This window comes from Petromyzon marinus, chromosome 6 (assembly GCF_048934315.1).
Source record: "Petromyzon marinus isolate PM22_M1 ecotype Great Lakes invasive population chromosome 6, UKy_Petmar_22M1.pri1.0, whole genome shotgun sequence".
NCBI classification, from domain to species: Eukaryota; Metazoa; Chordata; class Hyperoartia; order Petromyzontiformes; family Petromyzontidae; genus Petromyzon; species Petromyzon marinus.
Window position 1 is genome coordinate 2,896,264 of NC_133672.1, and position 23,380 is coordinate 2,919,643.

General features: G+C 43.1%; 1 protein-coding gene across 4 annotated transcripts in view; it reads right to left on the bottom strand.

Annotated features, from left to right (window-relative positions):
- LYST (lysosomal trafficking regulator) overlaps positions 1–22,250 on the bottom strand; it is a 146,699-nt gene extending 124,449 nt beyond the window's left edge. For 3 of the 4 annotated variants that reach the window (XM_032948367.2, XM_032948366.2, XM_076063906.1), the window contains exons 1-2: positions 22,020–22,250; positions 19,274–19,379 (exon numbers count right to left, since the gene is read on the bottom strand). In XM_032948367.2, the coding sequence (XP_032804258.2) occupies positions 19,274–19,351 (78 nt within the window). In that variant the 5' untranslated portion in view covers positions 19,352–19,379; positions 22,020–22,250. Of the gene's footprint in view, positions 1–4,433; positions 8,851–19,273; positions 19,380–22,019 lie in introns of those variants that run through there. The other variant, XM_032948369.2, reaches the window with a different exon arrangement.
- Between the last annotated feature and the right edge of the window lie 1,130 nt (positions 22,251–23,380).

The following is a 23,380-nucleotide window of genomic DNA, read 5'->3' on the forward strand; positions in this document are numbered from 1 at the left end:
AAGACTAAGTCTGTCTCTTCTTGCTGTGTTTTAATCGTTCTGCAAAGCACTTTATTTACTCTAAATACATTCCTATACATAATCCAGGTTAGAACCCATAATGAAGACGAAGTCTCTTCATAAACAGGACTTGGGAAACAGTGTCTAGTAAAACATTGGCTGTAATCGTGCTCACAACATCGCTGACAGCATGGTCCAATACTTCCTTAAACAAGACAATGTTGTAAAGTAACGCCTGCACAACCACTCCACACGCACGTGCATGACAATATTGTAATTTATTTTGCATACATGCACCCGTGTTAATATCATTGCAATTATAATCGACCGTGACTTTAATATACCTTTCTCTTTAATGATCAGAAAATAAGGTTGAAGTGAAGGGATTTAAAATTACTCAAATATTTTGGCCGTTGTGATTATGGTAAAAAGTATCAGTAAGAGGACAAAAATGTTGCATGCTGCGTTAGTGGTGGTGCATAAGATAAAATAAAAAAAAACTCACATTGGTCAATTTCACTGCCCTCAAAAAAAGAGGAAAAATTATATGATTTCCAACAGTTTGGGCAACAGCTCCTTTCTATAACAGAGAGATAGAGAGGGCAAAGAATATTGAGCAAATAATAGTTGAATATGGTAGGATACACCATGGGGGGGGGGCTGATAGAAGTGTCGTTTTAATGCAAGTGGGTTTATTGACGACCGTGTTGAGTTTTTGTCAAAAGAGGACAGTGTCGTAACATTTGGGTTTTACACACACCAAGAAGAAGTTCCGTCCATTGGCCCGTGTCCTTAGAAACCAATTTGTGCACAAGCCTAAAGCAGGTGGCAGGGCCCATTAAACAAGCCTCTACCCAGGCCTTATTGTTTGGAGGTACATTAAACAAGAGGAAGCCACACGCACACACACAACATAAATCACTTTTACGCAATCCACTTTTTTCAAAAGTGAAATTGGATCTCTTGTTTGCATACAGAACAAGCTTCGCTGTGGGTTTAGCGGTCTGTGCTGATCGGCAAAAAAAAAATCACCCAGCACAGCACGGACATAAATGCACGCAAACATGTACACGTCTAAGATAACCACACACGCGCACGTGTACACGTGCATATGCATAAACGCGCTGGTTATAACTCATGAAGAGGGTTCGCAGAAGACAGACTAACGCTGACTTGTAAACACCGGGGAACAATATGACAGAAATCCAACAAATAATTATTTTAAATCTTGCTGAATTGTGAACTTGCGCCCTAGACCTTTCTTCCCGTGTATCGCATGCCAACATATAAATTGATCCATCTCATCAACATTTAAGGCAAAAGTTAATTAATGCAGAGGAGCTTTCCAGCAGGCTGTTGACCGATGTGTCCACGTGCCCAGATGAAATATTTAATAAATGTCACTCCATCAAGGGGGAGAGGAGAAAAAAAATCCCGTTAACTTAAACACACCACATAATGGAACACTGCGACTAATCGGAAGATTGGGTAAATTGCATGTGCACATACTTTGCAGAAAAAGAGACTTGACAACAACATCATTACCAACCGTTTTGCTTTATTTGTCCGGAGAATCCTGCAGGATGCCATTTTGCAAAGTGGTCCCGCATAAATTTCTTGCGGCTTAATGCACTGTAGCATACAGATTCTGTATTCATAACCGCAAGTGAAAAATTCCAGATTGCACGGTTATATAATATATCAATTTTATACAAAGGACAACAAAAATAAGCTTGTTTCTCCATCGTATAATTCAGTTCCAAAAATGAAGTGACATACTTTGTTATAAGGAAAGCAAGTGGGCTTGGCCAGGACTCGTCGCCGGAAGGGACGATGGCCCGTGGTCAATATACGAACTATCGAGTGGCAGCCAAATGAGAAGAACTCTCACAGATTGAGAAAATAAATCAGCTCAAGCGTGGATTGGTGCATCGCAGGACAATGGAGACGCAGTGACGGCTTAGGGATGCTTTCATCCAGCGACGGTTGATGATGTTAATGAAATGCATCTTAATAAGACAGTGAAATAAGACTGCAGTACACACAGTGGAAATGGGAAACTCCTCCTGGAAAAAGTCTGATTTCCACATGTGCCTCGTCACTCGAGGTACAAAGCACAGAATTCACCATTGTGGAGCGCTATCATCATTCTTGATCTATCCACTGCTGGATGAGCATCTCAAAACATCCCCATGTCGCACGTCGAATTCCCACAAGCGAGACAATTTCACAGATTCACCTCCGTGGTGGGCGTGGCCTCTCCGGCACGTTTCCCCCCCCCCTCTGTCAGCTACAAAGTCGTTCGTCTCAACCACCACGAGGAATCCTGCCAAAACCCCCTTACTTTTCCGAACGGTCATTACGACGTTTCTAACTTACGTTTTGTCTCCGATCCATTCAGCCTATCAGTGTAACTCGAAGCATGTTCCCCCACATGCTTCTCTGTACACTTTGATTTGCTCAATTCCCTTTGTCCGTGGGCCTTGTCGAAAACGTTATTCTTTAGGAACGTTGTTACGCTGCTCTTCACTGCCGAGTTCAATTTTCCAAAAGCATTAAAACCTACTCTCATTCAACTCTTTAGTGTCTCACTTTGGTCACGATCAGCCTTCAATAGCGGCACCTTAGGTATATACACACACACACTCTAGATTGCTGGAGCCCAAAACATATCCTACCAAGGATGTATGATTTGTGGTGGCTGCAACACTACTGGTGTTGCCGAAGCCTCTATTTCGACGGCTAATGCGGACGACGCAAATGAACCGGCATGTGCTTGTGGTGGCTGCAACACCACTGGTGTTGCCAAAGCCTCTATGTCGACGGCTAATGCAGACGATGCAAATGAACCGGGCATATGCTCAATCTTATTGGGCCAGTTTTTATATTGCCAAATGAATATCTAGAAATATGTGCCCATCGTGCTTTTAGATGCACTCATCTCACGAACCACGTCAAGGTGAAATCAAGATAAAAACCGACCGATTTTTTTTGTCTCTGCAAAATCCTAAGTGCTCCTTCCAAATATCTGCAATCAATAGTGTGGAGCTTGCGAAGAGAATGGAGCATGATGGCCAGCCACGAGCAACGGTGGATTTTCACTCGGCACATCTGCTTGCGTGTGACCACGATTATTAAATGCAAATCAACATGCGAACAAAATAAATAATAATAATAATAATTTGCATGCCTTTATCAATTCACAGCTGGATAAAGGCCTCTCTATGCCCGGTTAGTCATGGGAGCTACATGACCAACCACACTTCACCATAATAGCGAGTTGTGGGCTTGTGTAGGAGGGAGACCCAGGACTGGTTCAGATATCAATCGCCATTGATGTAACCTCATGGTTAGGAATCGAACTTAGCTCCACATGCGTTATAACCACTGTGCCAACGTTCCCCACTATACCCACACACACACAACATATACCAACATCTTTAAGTGGATCATACAGTGATTGAAATGAATATAATTACGTAACTCAACGTATGAGACATGTCGCCTACAGTTTACTGTGCATAAAAATGCATTTCATGGACCGTAACTGCTTCAATAACAGTAACATAAACATGTATATGTTCACGGAATAGTAAAAAAAAATGATATAACACCATTTCAGCCGGCAAGCCTGCCGAGCAACACGAACGCAGACGCATTGTGCCTCAACCATGACACACAACAAGCAGGCAACGTAACCTTAACAGCACAAGTTCCGTTTCATTATACCCCCTCCGCCGCGTTTCTCCCATCACACTAACTAATCAGCCGCAGATGAGAGAGAGAGAGAGACGCAGGCTGCGCGACGATGCGTGTAGCATCTCCGCGCCACCACCTGATGGTTTCGGACAGATTTCGGATCCCTGGCCGCGCCGACTCTTTTGAGCGCAGGATGCCAACGCGAATGAAACGCACGCACGTGTGTTCGTCAGAGAGCGCTGGCGCGAAGAGAAATCCAGCGTGAAGAGAGAATGTCGTTCGAGCGGGATCCCCATCAGAGCGTGTTCTCGAGCCAACCTTGGTAACCAGAGGTAACGGAGCCGTTCTTCTCACAATTGGTGTACGACAATGGAAGGTCAGATTTTGACTGCTGGTATAAAAACCCGGTGGCTACATGGCACGTGACATTTACCCAATATTTGTGTTTAGGAGACGCGACGACATATCGCCAATTAAGTCATATGAATAATGCAGCGACCGTGGGTCCGGTCCACGTCACCTCGTCGCTCACGTTCACAAACCACTGCCATCATTTCGGCTCGACTGATCAAAACGCAGATCCTGGTCTTGTTACGCACGTTACCATGGATGTCCCTGTCGCGTCATTCAATTAAAGCAGCCGTCGCTCACTCGTTAAAATAATGATTTTTCTTTTTACTCAATTCAAAACGGACCACGTCAGCGGGAGTAAATACCGTCCGGACAATAATTACCTTCAGCGGATGACCATCAGCTGAGCTGTAGCCTCTGAAATTGACCACAATGAAGATGCCGCAGTCCCACAAAGTGCCTTCCCAGACAGCTTTATGCAATCTGTTACACCCCGCAGAGTCAGAAAGATTAAAACAGCCCGCCCACGCTGCTCATTGTCACGTGTGAGCTACGGGAGGGATGGCATAGGGAAGATGGGTTGTTCGTGGGGTGGGGGAGACGGGGGAGTTTGTTTAGTGGAGGCGAGCAGAAGATATAAAGTGCCTCCTCCTCAACTATCAGATGTTCCCTTGCTGACACCTAGAGGCCAGGGCTGCATATAGCACTTTCCAACATGCGAGAGAAAGTAATATCTACATTATCCATTATAGAGGTTATTGGGTTGGATTGCGTAAATGTATCGTTTAACCCGCCACCAATCGACACAGCCAATTAGTAAGGTTTACCACGTAAACAAATTATGCCAATTCGTTACTAGTAGAGCACACCAGTGTGTGAGAGAGTAAACCCACAACATTTACAATTCGAGTACGACGTTTCGCCAGAAATCACCATCAGGCGACAGCCAAAGTTGTGGAGAAATCCTCCTGTTTCGGTCTTAAATATTACATGCATGTTTCCACGTTAAAAATATATCTAATACAGTAGTTTGCATTTGAATCATAAAAATAGACCGTTGAGAATCATATTTCAGTGCTATATATATATCTTTTTACATATTTTGTATGTAATGTTGAATTATGGACAACTCGTGGCGTGTTATTTCGAAGTCGGCTTGCATGTGCCCAATCTCATCGGATGTCGAAAGCTAATCTGCAGTTGAGCCTGGATCGTGCTCGGGTTGTGTGGCCACCAAGTACATACAGGATTGCCATATGGCTGCGGGGCTACGCAGTGGGCATGGCGGCAAACCCCATCATCGTACTGCATTCATACATTCGTCTATGCCCTTCAACTTTTCCAAAGCTGTACCGCACTTACCAGCGTGGAGAAATATGGTAAAATAAGCCCCACCGACCTGCACGGTGTAAGGGGTAGGCCCTCGTCCAGCAGTGGATTGACAAAAGGGCTATACAGTACTCGTATGAGCAAGTGAAATCAACGGAAGCCATAACCAACCCTTGTGAATTACATCGGAGAGCATTTAGCATCCACATGAGATCAGATTTTGATTTGAAGCTTTCGTGACTGCAGAAATCCATACTCTTTGGTTCTTTCGGTAAAGCCATAGCTGGATTGTTTTTTTTTCCGCCTGAGGACCACCGCTTGTGTTGCGATCGAAACGTCGTGATCTATTATTATTTTTTCTACCTACGTGATTTTACCAAAAGAACCAAAGAGTATTAGATCAGACGTTGGCACACTTTGTTAGAGCACCCACGCATACACTGGGTGGCAGGATTTCAACTGTCTGGTCTGCGTAAAGAGCCTCTGGGCAATAACGGTAACTTGACCCCGACTTGTGCACTAAGTCTGCAGAATAAACATTTCACAATTTATGCCACGAGTGCACGCACGCACAAGCTGGTGTGGCAACCAGTCTAACGTGTAGCATTTTTGGGTGCGCGCAATAGGTGCGTTTATTTTCATTCTCCAGATTTTTTTTGTAAACAAGCAGTGTCACCTAACCGGGTTTGTCAATATAACAAACATGACAAAGACCCCCGATGTGGCCTACATAGACTGTTTGAGCAAGTACGGTGATGCCTGCACGGTGCACGTGGGAGTTGGTGTGGCTTCCACCGGCCGGCGGGCCCGGCCACCTTTGTATCCCCCAGTGCTGGTGTTCGCACAGCACGACAGGTACTCATTTACGGCCCGAGTCATCCTTGGGGAAAACCCAGAACCATTTCAGATAATCCCCGCAGTTGTTGAACCGAGGCCAGGAATTATACTCATGCGAGCCGGTGAGTAGCCGAGTACGCTCACCAATACCCCCCCCCCCCCGCACAATATCATGCACATACAAGGAGAGTGAGAACATTGCTCCCTTCACACTGGACAGTCTGTACAGTTACCCCGGAGGCATGAGCACATAAAACATGCAGCTTCAGCAACATTTTCAACGGGGTACACACATTGCATTGGGGCGCGCAAATGCCAATAATGAAAATCCTTTTTTTGTTAACCCTGCCCTCAACTTTTCAAGCTCGGCGTTGGGTGAACGTGCGAGCGAATCTGTACAAGGGGGGGCAGGCATTGTGCGGTGACGGCAACGCTAACGACACTGTTTCTGAATGCATGGAATTAACCCCTTTTTGTTCTCACCTCCCCGCATTGAACCACGCGCTCCAATCTACTCCCCTCGGTTCTGTCTCAAATCCGACAAGGTTTTGCTCAGAATCAGAAAAAGGCATTTATACTGGAGGAATCCGATGAGCTACAAAGCTCTTTTTTCACAGATGTCAAGTTCTCTAGATAGAGCCCGCGTCTTGTGCATTGTGATCACAGTAAACATCAAACGCCTGGCCAACCTTGTCACGAGGTTGGAACCTTTGAGCCTTTAATGAGCCAACGTTGGCTCAATGTTTCACGTTTACTGGGGTGGTAAAATGGGAACGACCTGTAATATTCCATACTCCTGCTCCTTCACTTTTCCAGCCAATGCTATGTTTAGTGACGCCAAAGCTGCGGTTCATTGGGGAAAATATGGAACGGTACTTCACCACACTGGTAGGCGTGGGGAAGTGAAGATACCCACCCAAAAGTGGGGAAATGGTATTCTGCTCATGCAGGCGACAGTGAAACCACGACCGTGATATAGACATTACAGCTGACTCCAGCAACAAACGACTACAACCACAACTCCGATTACAACCCAACATCCCACTACTACAAATAACACTGTGACTACAGTTTTACCAATGTGATGACTATAGATCACAACTTTAATAGCAAATCATCCCACTACAACCATACATTCCAATGCCATTTAACTGTCACTGCAAAACCATAATTGCAGTCAACTATAACTCTACCATGTGATACTCTGTGCGTGTGTGCAATCATCGACGGCCTTCCTCAGGATTGGCGGTGGTCCAAGGGCAGGCCCAGGCTGACCTGGACGCGCACGATTGAGACCGGTCTCAGACATCGCGACCTCGGCGGCCCGCACTCGGCGTGGCGTCGGGCGCAGGATAGGGTGTGGCCTGGTGGTGTCCCAGTAATAATCCACTAGGCTCCAGCCGAGGCCTGCTGCGACTCGATTGCTTGATTGATGCAATACGACCAGAAATACTTCTGTTGATATGTATGCTTCGCACCATACGTAGCCAATCGTGCTAATCGGAGGTGTGGGGGGGAAGGACAACAAACTAAATACACCAAGCAGTTCTAGAGATATGAGTGTTCAATATATATTGAAAAGTGCATAGCTCCAGTGGCTTCCTAATATCGGAAGGAAGAGCGTTCCAGACGGCCGCAAAAGCGCATCTGAAAACGCGCGATGCAGTGACCATCTCAGTTTGATGGCTAGCCAAAAATTAATGGTTACACAATGAATTTCCTACTGTTCAATTTAAATTAAAATACAAAAGTTAGAAATGCTCCTAACGATAGGAACAGTTACACAAACTACGAAATGTTGTCCTAATTGTGACCTGAAAATACTGAATGTTCAAAAAGTATTTCTTTTTTACGAATAAAAACATTGATTGACTGACCTGTGTTTTTATTTCTCTATAAGACATGATACTGGTTAATAATGTTGATAAAGATTTAATTAATAAAAAATACATTTACAAATATAAAACAGTACAACATACTACAATAGAGATGCGTTTACTACAGCAATAATAAAATATTAAAAGTGAGACAAATTATTACAAATACTGTCTTTGTACAGACTGTAAAACTAAAGATTTAACTTGTATCTTTAAGACTACACAGGTATTTTTCGATTTAAAGCTTTCGTGACTGCAAGGATTCATCTTCTTTGATTCTTTCGGTAAAGTCACGTAGAATGAGAATAAAATAATAAAATAAAATAAGACAATAAAATTATCACGACGTTTCGGCCACAACACAAGTAGCCTTCTTCAGGTGAAGGAACAGAACTGTCGGGACGACAGAGCTTCAATGAACGCTGCAAAGATTCGTAGCGTCTTTTAAGCTGGATAAGAGAAGTGACGCACCTTGACAAAGGAGTTTACATATCAAACAGGAGAATTTAGCATTGAAATAGCTGAGGGATTAGCTTGTGACTGGTCACAGAAATAGCTATGTTAAAGTCAAAGTTTACACATCAACAGAGGCACCTAGTACATGGACGCCAAAGGGGCTGCAACTACCCAACTATCATACATTAAACCGATGTGAAAAAACTAAGTCTAAATTACATCAATATAATAAATGTACTCAATATATTCTTCAATAAGCTGAGCTATTAACAGCAACTGGGTATACACTACACTATATAATAAATACCATATAGTAAACCAATGAAAACTAAAATATAAACTACCTCAATGTTATATTCTTAGTTTTTTCGGTAAAGTCACGTTGAAGAGAAACAACAAAATAACAAAATATATATAAAACAATAAAAAATTCTCACGACGTTTCGACCATAACTCAAACGGTCATCATCAGGTGTGTCGGTTTGCATAAATTTATTTTGAAAACGGCATATTTATTTATTTATCTATATATATAAAATAACGTTTGCGTCACGCGCAACGATTGGCAGTTTGCCCAGGACTAGTCCATCTATTTTTTGAAAAGAGGAGGGGGGAGACGAAATTTGTTTTTATGTATGCTGTCTGAAAGCCACTGTAAGCGTGAACAATCAATCAAGAACTGAAATGATTTATCAAATCTTTCCAATGATTGCTAAGATAGAATCCATCTTCTCGGTTGAAATTGTCTCTGTGCTTGTATATGTGGATAGCCTCATGAACGAATCTCTCATGGAAGCCAGATGGCTTACAAAGAACCTCCGTCTTGGAAAAGTCAATGGCATGTGAGCCTACTGAATTAGAACAATGATCTGCTACGGCCGAGGTGTTGGTCCTACCGTGTTTAAGGTCTGCTTTATGTTCACGAATGCGGTCCGAGATATGGCGTTTGGTTTCTCCAATGTAACTACTACCACAGAGGCAACTTAGTTTGTAGACACCAGGGTACTGTATGTCCAGAATCACATCTTTTACAGACGGAACCAGATCACGGATTTTATGTAATGTGTTGAAACGGACCTGGATCTTGTGTTTATTCAAGATTTTGGAGATCTTTTTTGTAATCCCAGCAATGTAGGGTAAAGTGATGGTTTTGAAAGGCTCCTCAAGAGGGTTCTTCTTCATGGTTTGAGTGATAGCTTTGCGGATTGTATAGTCGGAGTAACCATTAGCCCTAAGAGCTTGGTGTACGTGCTTGAGTTCACTGCTTATGTGTTCCTGGTCGGATATGCATTGGGCTCTATGATACAGAGTCTTGATGAGAGAATTCTTCTGTGATGGATGGTGGTGGGAATCCGGTTTCAGATAAGCATCCGTATGGGTAGCTTTCCTGTAGACAGAGTGGCTCATTGAACCATCAGGTCTCTTTTTAATTAGGACATCCAAAAAAGGTATCTTGCCATCTATTTCGACTTCCATGGTAAATATGATGGCTGGGTGTATGGAATTGATGTGGTCGAAGAATTGGTCTAGAGCAGGCCGGCCATGTGGCCAGATGACAAAAGTGTCATCCACGTACCTCTTCCATAAGGTTGGGCGCAGAGTGGCAGTCTGGATGGCGTCAGTCTCAAATTTCTCCATGAAAATGTTAGCTATAACTGGAGAAAGGGGGGAGCCCATTGGGGTGCCCTCAGTTTGTTTGTAGAAAGTTCCATTCCAAGTGAAGTATGTATTGGTTAAACAGTGTCTCACCAGGGGGGGTACCTCAGTGTTTAGTCCTTGATGAACCAAGTCTTCAATGATTGCAATGGTGTCAGGTACAGGAACCTTGGTGAATAAGGAAACTACATCAAAACTGACAAGCAGGTCGTCTGGGGACAGGGAAATACCCTTGATTGTTGATACCAGGTGAGTAGAATTTTGTACCGCAGAGGTGGTCTTTCCAGTGAAAGGACGCATGATTTCAGACAAAAAACGAGCTAGTTTGTAGGTGGGGGAGCTGATAATAGAGACTATGGGACGAAGAGGTGTATCAACTTTATGTATTTTTGGTAAGCCGTATAATCTTGGTGGCCTGGCAGCAGAAGGTTTCAACGAAAACTGTTTAGATTGATCAATTAATGCGGTTGAATCAGAAATTATTTTGTTGGTTTGTGTGACGAGGCTGTTGGTGGGATCTCTTTTTATTTTTGTATAACTACCATCGTCGAGTAATTCTTTAATTTTGTTGTTGTATTCTATTTTATCCATGATGACAGTAGCATTGCCTTTGTCAGCTGAGAGAACTACAATATCATTCCTCTTTTTTACGAAAGCTTTAAATCAAAATTTTTACCTCAATGTTATCAATAAACTCTATATACTCTCCAATCAGCTGAGCTAACAACAATAAGTCGTTATATATTACAGTGCTATATGGCGAAAAAATGGGTGGATTCTTACCCTCAACGCCAGCACCACGGACAGCTACGAGCCCCGTTCAGACGGACGAGTCCATCCATGCTCGGAACGGAGGAGGGGGGAGAGAAACAGCTGCGAAGCGCTGTTATACTCCATGTAACATGGAAGGGACGTCCCTTCACCTGATGAAGGCCGCTTGTGTTGTGGCCGAAACGTCGTGAGAATATTATTGTGTTATTTTATTTGATCAATTTATTATTTTATTCTCATTCTACGTGACTTTACCGAAAGAACCAAAGAAGAAGACATACACTTAATATACTTTATAGCCGCTACTCGTGGTTATAATTCGTGGCACGAGGTGCAAATTAAATGAATCCATTAAATGAGCACAGGGTAAGGATGTGGTGGCTGGGTGGTAGGAGGTGGCTGAGAACGTGCGTGTCCAGCGGTGATTAAAACAGGCTCTCCAGTAAAGGGAGCTCGTGGTCTCAGGCCAAGTCAAGCCAATCACTGCTCAAAAATCCCACTGGATAAAATTAGGTTTTGCAATACATTTTGCTGACTTCCATTTTGCAATAACTTCAAGATGTATAAGGAAGGAAGCAAAGGCAGGTGTGGTGGCAGAAATCGGCATTGGCTGCGATTTCCTCTGGGTCTTGACAGAGTAACACTTTACAAAGTGGAATGGACTTCACAAACTAATATTTTATAAGAGCCGGGCTATCCGATAATTTTAGCAATCAGTTACTCTACTCATTACTCGATTAAATCGGATAACATAGGGCAAAAAAAGTTGGGGAGAAAAAAAACTCTCGCCTTCATTCCCACGAGTGCCACTGGATGGGAGGTGATGGGCGGGGCTTGATGAGGTCATCCGCATCGTGGGCCACATCACATGGCAGATTGATTTTGTAAAGGGTTTAGACTTTAGAGGAATCGAGCACAACAGACCTGTCAATTAACATTTTTGGCCGATTAAATCCCTAACCTTAACCCAGCTTAATTTTTAAACAGTACGTGCATATCTTAGAATTACATGTGAAACTAACTGCACGGGAGCACCACATTCACACAAGTGCACAGATATATATTAAGACTTCTCAAAAACCATTGATCCACACAAAGTGACTAAATATCCTAAAATATCTCCATCAGACTTGGTGTCCAGGGGCATTTGCAGTTCAGATACACGTGCATGATTTGGCACACACTTGATACATTGGCTAAATCCTTCAGAGGCTGTAATCTTAAAAAAAAAATATGAAAAGACTCAAACAGATCATCTGGATTATGTTCGCATTATTATGATTTTGCATTCCATAAAGGTAAGCCATTGATCCCCATTGTAAATTGTATCCCCCCACCTTGTGTATATGTCACTCCTAATTTTAGCAATTCAAATAAGCTTTTGTACCTCACACCTGTTTTAAAGTCTCTTACACTGGCTGCCTGTCAGTTTTATAATTAATTTCAAGATTATTGTATTGGGCTTTTAAGTAACTAAATGCACCGGCACCTGAATACATGTCTGACATGCTGTTAAGGTATGAACCCAGTAGATCCCTCAGGCCCTCCGGCGCTGATGTCTTGGTTGTGTCAAAGGCCAGGACGAAAACTGATGGGTGGGGCAGCCTTTAGCTTCTTCTGTGGTCCTCGTCTTTGGAACGGCCTGACAGAGGATGTGAGGGCCACTGGAATCGGTGAATGTTTTTAAACGACATCTTAAAAACGTACCTTTTTTTCAAAATTGGCTTTTAATTAGGATGCCCTGATTGTGTGCTTATTATGTTTTTTATTATGATTGTGTGCTTATTATGTTTTTTTATTATACTTTCAATTCACTATGTTACGTATTTTTTTAATGGATTAAGCATATATTAGAGTACGTTTTTTGTTTGCATTCTGACCACAAGTATTGTGGGTAATGCAGACATGATTCCTTGTAAAAGGTTTCAGTTTGGTTTTTTAAACATCTTAACACAGCTGTTTTGTTGCCAGAAAAAAATGGAAAACCTATTCTCAGGCTTACTGTTGTTTAAATTGTGTCAGTCACTTTTAATGTGTCTTGTAAAGCATTTTGTAATGCATTTTAAGCACGAATTGTGCTATATAAGTAAAGTTTGATTTGATACCTTACCTGGCATGTACATTAGCACAAAAGTACATTTCACTCCCCCCTAAATATACCCAGTAAGCATCTGCATACAGTAAATGTCAACCTTTTCATAATTACAGCACACACAAACACCCTGGTCTGGGTTGGGGGGTGGTTGACTCAGCCAATCATCCCTCCAGGGTCGATAAAATATGTACAGTACCACGTTGCGGGTACATCACCGGAGGTTGTGCTATGGATAACAGGAGATGAGCACCAATGCCTCAATGCTTATGGTGAGGAGGAAATCACTTTGACAATTGAACTGGTGTCGTCGTTACATTGTGCACGCATGTGGTGTGTTGTTCAACTTGACGTTGACCATAGCTGTTGAAAAAACCTTCTGCAAATGTAAAAAAAAACTAACAATGCACCTATTTGTCCCCAGCTGGTGTGCCCAAAACTGCCCACAATCACATGACTGAGAAATTATTTTATAAAAGATCTAGCGTCCATACAATATGGACATTTACAACTGGACCGATGAGGCAAAGATCATTTAAAAACAGTAAGTCTTTCTGGTCTCACATGCTACACAACAAAGATTTGTATTGGACGTGTTCAAGTACGCTCTACTGCTGTAGTTATTGCATCGAGGCTAAAAGTTATACATTATACAGCAGTGGGTTGTTGTCACGTTAAGTACTGAGAGAATGATTGATACGAATGCAGCAGCACTGGTAAATCTCCAGGGTTGTTTAAAAAAAAGAACGAAGCCAATGAATATAACAAGGGAACTGACAAGCCAGGTCACTGGCCCATCACAATGACATGAGCAAAGCATCCAGGGTCTAATACCGAGACAGATTTAAACCTGCACGCACAGAATACGAATCGCAGATGCGGTAGTGAACGGAGGAGCTGTGCTCCCGTATTAATTCATCTTAGGTCACGTCGTACACTAATACTCATCACCAGGCCCGTCCATGGGGGGGGGGAGGAGGGGGCCTGGGGAAAATGCGACTGTGTGGGCCTCCCGACAACTTCAAACTAAACCGCAAGTATTATACTCCGTCTGACATCGTGACGTCGAAGCACGGGTGGCCCCCAAAGCACGGGGCCCGGGGCAGTTGCCCTGATTCGCCGTGTACCCTGTGGAGGACTCTGCTCATCACCCAAGCAGACTGCCGCTTTAGAGACAGGGACGAGGCCACACGCATTGCTCGCCATTTTGTAATGGAGGGGTGAACCTATTGCAAATGGGGGCAAATCCATACGCCTGAAGATGTTTCCATGATGCAAAATTAAGTACGCGGTATTTGAAGTAAAACGACACTCGCAAAGTCAATCGCCCGTTTGGATTACAGGACGAACACAGACAATCCGCATTGCTGACAAGGCATTCATTACACAGTTTGTTAGCAATGGTCAAGCTGGTTTGGATAAAAGTGTTGGAGGAAACTGGCGAGGAGAGAAGTGGAAACAATAATTATAAATCACTGCTGAGAAAAAAAAAGCATTCTCTAAAACTGCACTGAACTACAACTATTAGGAGTAGGTTTGGAAAAATCAATGCCTCATCATGCAATGCACAATTATTCTACAAAAGTAGTCAAAAGTTATAATAGGTTCAAAAAAAGCTGTCTGGTGTGGACCAATCAGTTTCAAGGACAATGCATATATTATCAGTGTTTTTTTTGCATTTTGACCACAAGTATTCTGGTTAATGCAGACATGATTCCTTGGGTTTCAGTTTTGTTGCCAGAAAAAAGGGGAAAAAATGTATTCTTATATTTTGGTACTGGCAAAGGAGGTCCCATGATGTAGTAAAAAGTTAATGCCACCCTTTCATAATTGGTGCACCCATAAAATACAAGTTAAAACTTTAAAAATATATTAGCCAAGTATTAGAAGTGGCACATCGGTTAGCTTACTGTACTATAAACTTGCCCACCCGAGTTCAAATCCCAGCGATGGTGAATGATGAATCAGTCCTAAATGGAACCTCCAACCCCCTTCACCCTCTCGCATGAACCAGCGTGGTCAAGTATGATCAAACAACTACCATTACACAGCGGATATAAATTACAATTAATAGCGGAATGTATTTTAGGTATACCTTTAATTACTTGTAAATATCATACTGATGTAGTGTACAGTACTTTAAAATGTATGAGCAGTCCTTAATACTGTCAGCCACAGTCACGATACTGATGTGAAGAAGGCATGCGGTTTTTGAAGACGGTAATGTATTTGTGCCCCATGTATATGGCCTGTGGCTTTCTATTCCCCGGGTGTTTGCCTTCGAAGTTGAAATTCCACGCTCTGAACAACCCTCACCAGATCTCGTGATCGCAAGCTGCAGCTTCCGAACAAAGTGTTGTCACCGGTTGGGAGGCTTTGTGGAGGAGACGCGTCCCATGGCACGTGATTCACAAAAATAAACGATTTGCGTCCCTAGCGCCACCGCCAGATTTCTCTTTAAATACGTCCTGAATCCCAAAATTAATGCTTCATTATTAACATGCCACACATATAGCGGAGCATAGTCATGAAATGGCATGCTGTAATGTATACAGTAAATACTCTACAATGCAAAAAATATAAACAGATGCACAAATAAACGTGATGTATAGCAAAACATCTGTTAGCAGAACTCGAGTAAGACAAAAATCAGGTTAATCCACTTGGCTTCCTGAAATAAATGAAAATAAATCCACGCCTCCGGTTAGCACGGTTGGCTGCGTACGGTGCAAAAGAAGTTCAACATACAGCACATCTGACTGGACCATTGTTAGCCCGCTAATTAAACTTGGTGCGTATGTGCATGAGCAATTGTAAAGCCATATAGATACGGTCTGTTGTACGGAGTTCAGAAATCATTTCCTTTGGAAACCACGTGCTCTCTCGTTTTCTTTACATTTAATTTACCTTTAATTCATTAATAACCAAAATAAGTCTGCCATGCTCATAAGAAAATATATTCAGCCTTCCACATCCAGTGAACGTCAGGCTTCAACCCTCTATTTCAAGGCGATGGGGTTGAACTGCACAGTGGGGTTCTTTGTTATTAAATTGTAAATATAAAGTGTAATATCTTTGGGAGGTAGTTGTCTGTTAAACGTATTTGATGTTAATGACATACACATAATTTCTCAATTGTATAATCATTCAGAAAGCTGGACATCCTCCAACACTCGAAAGGCTTTCCACTCAATCAGTCCGGCTTTCAGAACAGCACCCAGACTTTTATTGTTATTCGCCCTAGCTGTTGTGCATAATGTCACACAGATCTGCATTTCCCGTCACTATTTATTCAATGGCATACGGGATAAGCGCCCATTGTTATGGGAACAGAATGTCAATGGCGAATGATAATCAGGACAGCTGGTATTAAATGTAGCCAAGCCCGTGTTTCACGTAAAGGTGTCACATTCTGCCACCGCAAAATCCTCCAGGGTAATGATGCACGCATCTTTCTTCAGGCAGTGCAATTACCATTGAAATGCATTGAAAATTATCGTGCAGCCAAACATTTTCTGGAAGTACAAGGGGAATAAAAAGCCAGTGCTTGCATAATGGCTTCCTCTTCCTTCCGATGTTAGGAAGTCACTGGAGCAACGCACTTTTAAATCACCTACATTGAAAACTAATTTCTGTAGAACTGCTTTTGTGTGCGTTTAGTTTGTGGTCCTTCCCCCGTACCTCCGATTAGCACGGTTGGCTACGCACGATGCGAAATAAGTTCAGCATACACACATGCAAGGCGGGGAGGACAGACGAAGGAGCAAAGTACAATACAATTCCCTTAGTTGCACTGCTGACAATTTAGCCCCACAGTAGCATACAGCACCTGTTTCAAGGATTGTAGTCACCCATAAAAGCAGTCGGAGATCAACCACGCTCAAGTAAAGGTGCAGCCCTGAAATTGCTTGCTCGCGTCACTGTTGGATGATGGGCCTTCGCTCGACCAAGTAACTCAAGAGCCCTGTAGAGGGTTTTTGGCCCACTCGTTCACGCTCGCCAGGTGTTTCTGGAAGAGGTGGCAGCACCCACGCATTACCCCAACCGCACACAACCTGTCGATCGACTAACTGCTCAAGTAAAGCAATGCTTTAAAAGCATTGATCAATTTAAGAAATATGTAAGTAAAATTTCGAGTTCATAAGTTCTAATTATATTCGATTATTATTTTGTTCAGTCACATTAAACAAATGATAATTGCATCAAATATCATATTTAGCCAAATATGTCCGTTTGGCAGTAAATGCTTTTAAAAGTGCAGGACAATGTGCCCGGTTTGCAGTGTGACTACACGTTTCCTATGCAAAGTCACTTGAAATAACACCCATCAGGGGAATACATTAGTGATCATCTACTCCCGATTCATTGTGATTTCACAAAACCAGAAAATTATTTAAAAATAATCCGCATCAACATAATAACACCATTGCCATGTGTTAATTTGATTGGGGAGTACAGTAAAATGGGAAATGTGTCTTTTGTACAAAAAAAAGCATGCATTCAAGTAGATCCATATCCAACAGAGGTGAAAATGGTGCATCGTTTATTTTACGATTGAAACTTAAGCTCACGACGCATGCGGAGAATTGCACGTTTAAGAATCGATGGGTTGTTTTATTTCAAAAATGTGTATGCATTGGAATTAAATGGGGTTCACGTGACCCCTACAGCCACTGAAGGCCAGTACATTAACCATGAAATAAATAAATACATTCATCGAATCACTACCCTGAATCTTGACCATTCATTAAATATCTGATGTGGGGAGTAAATTCTTAAACCCAGGTTGCTTTGTTAGCCAAGAAAAAGCAGCTACCATCATTCGCGGGCATTTGTTCGCAAGCACCGAGGGCACATGGAATTGATAACGATGTGTGAACCAGCACTTTCGATGTCCAAATTAGCTTGAAATGATTCAAGATCTATGTGGCATGTTCGTTCGACGTTCACACTGCCTGATCTGTGGAAGATGAAAGTACAGCAGTGCCTTTTTATGTATTTCCCCTCCTGTGCTTTAAAAAAAACCACAGGTGCTTTGATTAAAACGGCCATGTTTACTTTTACCAGATCAAAGGATAATTCTGGTTACTCCAAATATGTCTGTAAATAGATTGATACATACATACATAAGGTGTGAGCTGAGAACAAGGTGGAAACCGTCAGCCATTTCAGTCATGTGTTCAAAAATGAGCAGATTTTAGCCATCTCGATTCCCAAAAAGTGCCACACAAAGACAGTCACTGGTGCAAAGTTTGATCGCTTTTTGAAATTTAAATTGTTGTAAGATATTGCAATGTTGATCTTTTTTATCACAAGTAGCCATGCATTACCCAATTTCCTGAAGGAAGTGTTTACCAGTTGAGAATGTAGGGTGTTTGAAAGAAACACACGTGCACGTGTCTGTAAGAATCCTTTAGTAAAATAATTACTTCTCGCGTGTAAACAGCAGTGATATTATACCACATTACACCATAATCCAGCAGACTCGATAAAGACAAAAACGGCTGTCCAGCGGCAGTAGTCAGATAACCTATGTAAGAGACCATCAGCATAAAAAAACACTTTTACCTTTCGATTATCACGGTTGGCTACCTACGGTGGAAAGACGTTCAACATACATTAATAAATGAATACAAAAAAGAAAGTCATTATCAAGGCTCAGGTATAAACATCTTAATTTGCATTGCTTCAGTCTGCTGCCCAAACTGCTGCCCAAACTGCTGCCAAAACTGGGTGTTCTGTGGTCCGAGTCGGTGCTTGAAGGCATGCGTAGCCTCATAATTATAGACACATGAACATCGTAGAACTTAAAATTGATTCGGTTCTGACCAGTACTCACTAATTATGCTGGTAAACGAATACATTAAAATTATGCCATGTTGATAGCGATATTACAGGCCCAACGTTTCAGCAAATTTAACAGTTTAAGAAGATATTGAGATAAATAAAGAGCCTTCAATTAAACTAATCAGCACTTTCTTCTTGCTGATGAGCCCCCTAAAATGTCACAAAGTTTAAATATGTTATACGCATTGAATTAAATAATAATATTCACACCCATTTGTGGCTTGCACTACAATTGCAATTGTACATAAATCCACCCACAGTCGGCAAACATGGAAGCAGTATTGCTTTTTTTCATCTGGAGTAAAACCTCTCTTTCAGTGGGAACCTGAAAGTGACCCCGAGACACCCCCAGCCTCACCTCGGCATCGTCAGCAGATCGTGCCTCATTGAAGCTCTCCCACGCCCGGTACAGGCTGAGTGCCGAGGCTCTGTACATCGCTTCTTCTGGCTTCAAAGTCACAGCTCTAACATCAAACACCAGAACAAGAGCATCGCAATGAATCTCTCTACAACGGCTCAAATAATAACCCTCCTGAACGCAAAGCCCACTTCTCCAAGCTTGGGCTCTTGTATTTTTTGAAGGCGATGCAGAATAACGGGTGCCCTTTGTCACCTGGGTCAGTGCCCTTTTATTTAATCTGTGAATGTAAGTGATGCTATGGTAAGTAATGTGCATCCAGTCTGAACCACCTTTACAAAAAGGATTATCTCAAATTCCAGACTTGAAGGGGGGGGGGGGGGTATGTCAAGTATTTTTTTTATATATATAAAAAGTCCAATTGGTCAAAATTTATTATCATCACAGTGTTACATTATGGGACCTCCTTTGCCAGTACCAAAATATGAGAATAGAATTTCCCCTTTTTTCTAGCAACAAAACAGGTGTTAAGCGAAGTATAGGTTTTTACCTTTTTTTATGGCAACAAAACTGAAATCTTATTACAAAGAATCATATCTGCATTAACCACAATACTTGTGGTCAGAATGCAAAAAAACCTCTTATAATATATGCAATGTCTTTGAAACGGATTGGTCCACACCAGAGACAGCTTTCTTTTGAGCCTCGTCTCAAACGGTGTTCGACCAGAGGACACCAAAAGGCGTCACACAGCACAAAGACAATGCACTATCAGAGTAATGAGAGCTCGGGGTGAGCAGCTACATCATGGGACCTCCTTTGCCAGTACCAAAATATGATCATCTTAAGCATAATCTTAAGCATATATTATCAGAGTGTTTTTGGTTTGCATTCTGACCACAAGTATTGTGGTTAATGCAGACATGATTCCTTGTAAAAGGTTTCAGTTTGGTGTTTTAACATCTTAAAACCTGTTTTGTTGCCAGAAAAAAGGAAAAACCCTATTCTCATAACAGTGTTAATTAACTGGCATTCATTCTGCACTGTATAAAAGGATAAATAATGCAATCCGATTTAAAAAAAATGCACGCACGTGATTAAGTAATTTCCTCATGCAAAAAACATTTGTATGCGAATGCAACTCACATGGAAACACGGAGGCAAGCCTATCTAATGCAACAATACAAAACCAAGATCAAATTCACTTTTTAAGCAGGACTAATATCCAATACATTCTAGTACGAAGGAATCGGACAGGCTCTGACAGCCGTGTGTGGGTCTTTGTGGTATCGCTAGGCACAAGCAAAGTAAACAAAAGCGTAGTGCTCCAAGTAGCTCAAGAGGGACCCGAAATCATGATAAAATATGATTGCATCAGTGGCTCGAATTCAGATTGAATACGACGTTTCGCTGGTAATTACATCCAGCAACATCGGGCAATTTGCCAGAATTCTGTCTTTGTGCTGTGTACGCCTGGCGAATTGCCCGATGATGCTGGATGTAATTACCAGCGAAACGTCGTATTCAAACTGTAAATCTTATGGGTTCACTCTTCAACACACCGGTGGGCTAAAGTAATGAACTAATTGTCTTTTGTCAACGTGACACTTTTTTGCTGATTGGCCGTGTCGGGTGGTGGAGGGTCACGACACATTTATAAATAACGCGATCTAACCCAAAAACCTTGATTATGAATAATATTGGTCGCGAAAGCCTACGTGTTAAACTCGAATTCAGATCCTCACAAGCATAAAAAGCCATTTAACACGATCATTGAATTAATCTCTCGCACCTATGACGAGCACGTGTGGCTACGTCGAAGTTCAACATACATGCATTCTACATTTCACTAACATCGGAATCGCTCTTCCCACCTAGAATTACACTTCTTTATCTTTTGTCCACATTTCTCTCTCACCCATCAACATCTCCATCTCTTGCCTATTTTTCTGCAGCCATCTCCACGAGGAGTTTTTTTGTAAGTAAAAAAAACGAGCATGGGCCAAAACATTATTTCTGCATAGGGCTCCTAAATGGGCCAGCAACAGCCATTTGTGTGGCCTCATCTTTCGCTGGCCAAACAACAAAAAACCCATCAGTAAATATTTCAACATGTACTGGGACCTCTTGCAAACACATGTTTAAGTGCACAAACAGTACCCTGTGTGTATGCCATACACAGAGGGATGCTGATCGATACAGCAGTGGCCCCCAACAATGTATAAAACAGTGACACATTTCAGAGCCCTTTTGGCAACAGACCTTCGAGGTGACGGCTCACCACGACGACACACCTTGTCAATCACGTGCCTTGTTTGACCATACTTCACCGCACTGGTAGGTGCGGATTGGTGAATTTTAGACGCAGGACCGGATTTGATATCACTCGCCACTGACATTTGCCCGGGGACGCGAATCACTCACTGGCTTCACAGCTCAGTGAGCAGTACGCATTACTACATCTATGCACCCTGAATAAGGGCCATTGCCCGAAACGCCATGCACCACTGCCAACGCAGCAACAGCAGCAGCAGCATCACCAACCAGCCCGCCTAAATCAATGTGTCCTGGTCACACACGAAACGGCGATGGTTCAACACCAAACGCCACTGCCCTCTGCTCAACAGAGCCCGTGAAGCTCAACGAGTTTGCCGTGTGCGTTGTCGGTCCGTCAATGCGGGAGGTCATTCATTACAGCGGCCCTGGCTAAATGATCCTCCTCCACTCGCAACAACCCCCGACTCACCTCGTCGAGATCTCAGGACGCAGACGCCAGGCAGGACGTGTGTGTGTGTGTGCCCGTCTCCCTTCGCGCAGTCCTCGGCACGACAGAGACCAGAGCCACCAGCTCTCCCCGAACCCGCTTGCTCCACGCCGCCTGCTCAACGCGCACTCCTGCGAGTTGCACGGAACGGGCCCCCCCCCCCCTTTCACCTCTTCTACCCCCCCACCACCACCGCGCCACCACTCTCCTCGTCCTCCTCCACCCTCCTCGTCCTCTCCGCACTAGCTCCTCACCCACCCAACCAACCCCATCCTGGGCAATTCGAACACGGGAGACCACAGCGCAAGGCCTGTCACCACCACCACCACCTCCTCCTCCTCCCTCCTCGTCGTGTCTGCCCGTCTGTCTGCCGCCAGATATCCTGGGTGCTTGCGTACGAAGAGCGTGCGGACTGTAACGTGCGGACTGCGAACGCCACCGTGAACCAACACTTCCCACCACCACCACCAACACCCCCCACGGAACGTCGTGGGATCGCAACGCGGGCCGCTCCGCCTCTTATGCATTGGGTGTCGACATTGGGTTCCCTCCCTCCCTCCCACAGAAGACGACAACGCAACGCGGATATGGGCTTCTGATGTTGCCGGGCACACGTAAGTCCGTGGGGACGGTGGCGACGCGCCCCCTGCTGCATGACGTTGGCGGTGCAATGCAACTTTTTCGTTTGTTACAACACGCGAACCACCGCCACCCCGTTGTTTTAAAAAACAACAACACACACATCGGGTGCGTGCGTGGTGGGGAGTTGAACGTCCACGCGAAGTCACTTCAAGGGGCCACACGCATGAGGCCTGCCACTGAGAGTTTTCCCACCTTTAAATGTTAACTACAACAACAACAAAAAGCAGGGCCTGTCATGGGAAGAGGAATGTCTCACAATAGTGTACTGGGAGAGGGAGCGAGAACGATATTTGAATGCGTACTCTTGTGCGCTGCAGTATTATTATTGTGCAACTGACAAAACACGGGACTTTAATGTGTCCGGGAATAATTCGATTTTCTAGGACAGCCACCTCAAAAAGAGGATCTCAAACCTATTCTTAGCTCTTTCGGTAAAGTCACGTTGAAGGGAAACAATAAAATATATTTTTATTTTTTATTGTTTTATATATTTTATTATTTTATTGTTTCCCTTCAACGTGACTTTACCGAAAGAGCTAAGAATATGAATAACTACAGTCACGAAAGCTTTAAATCAAAATTTAAGATCTAAAACCTGTTATGGGGCCGTCCATAAATGACGTCACACGATTTTGGACGATTTTTTACCCCCCCCCCTCTCGACACACGACGTCACAAAAAGTCAGACCCCCCTAAAATAT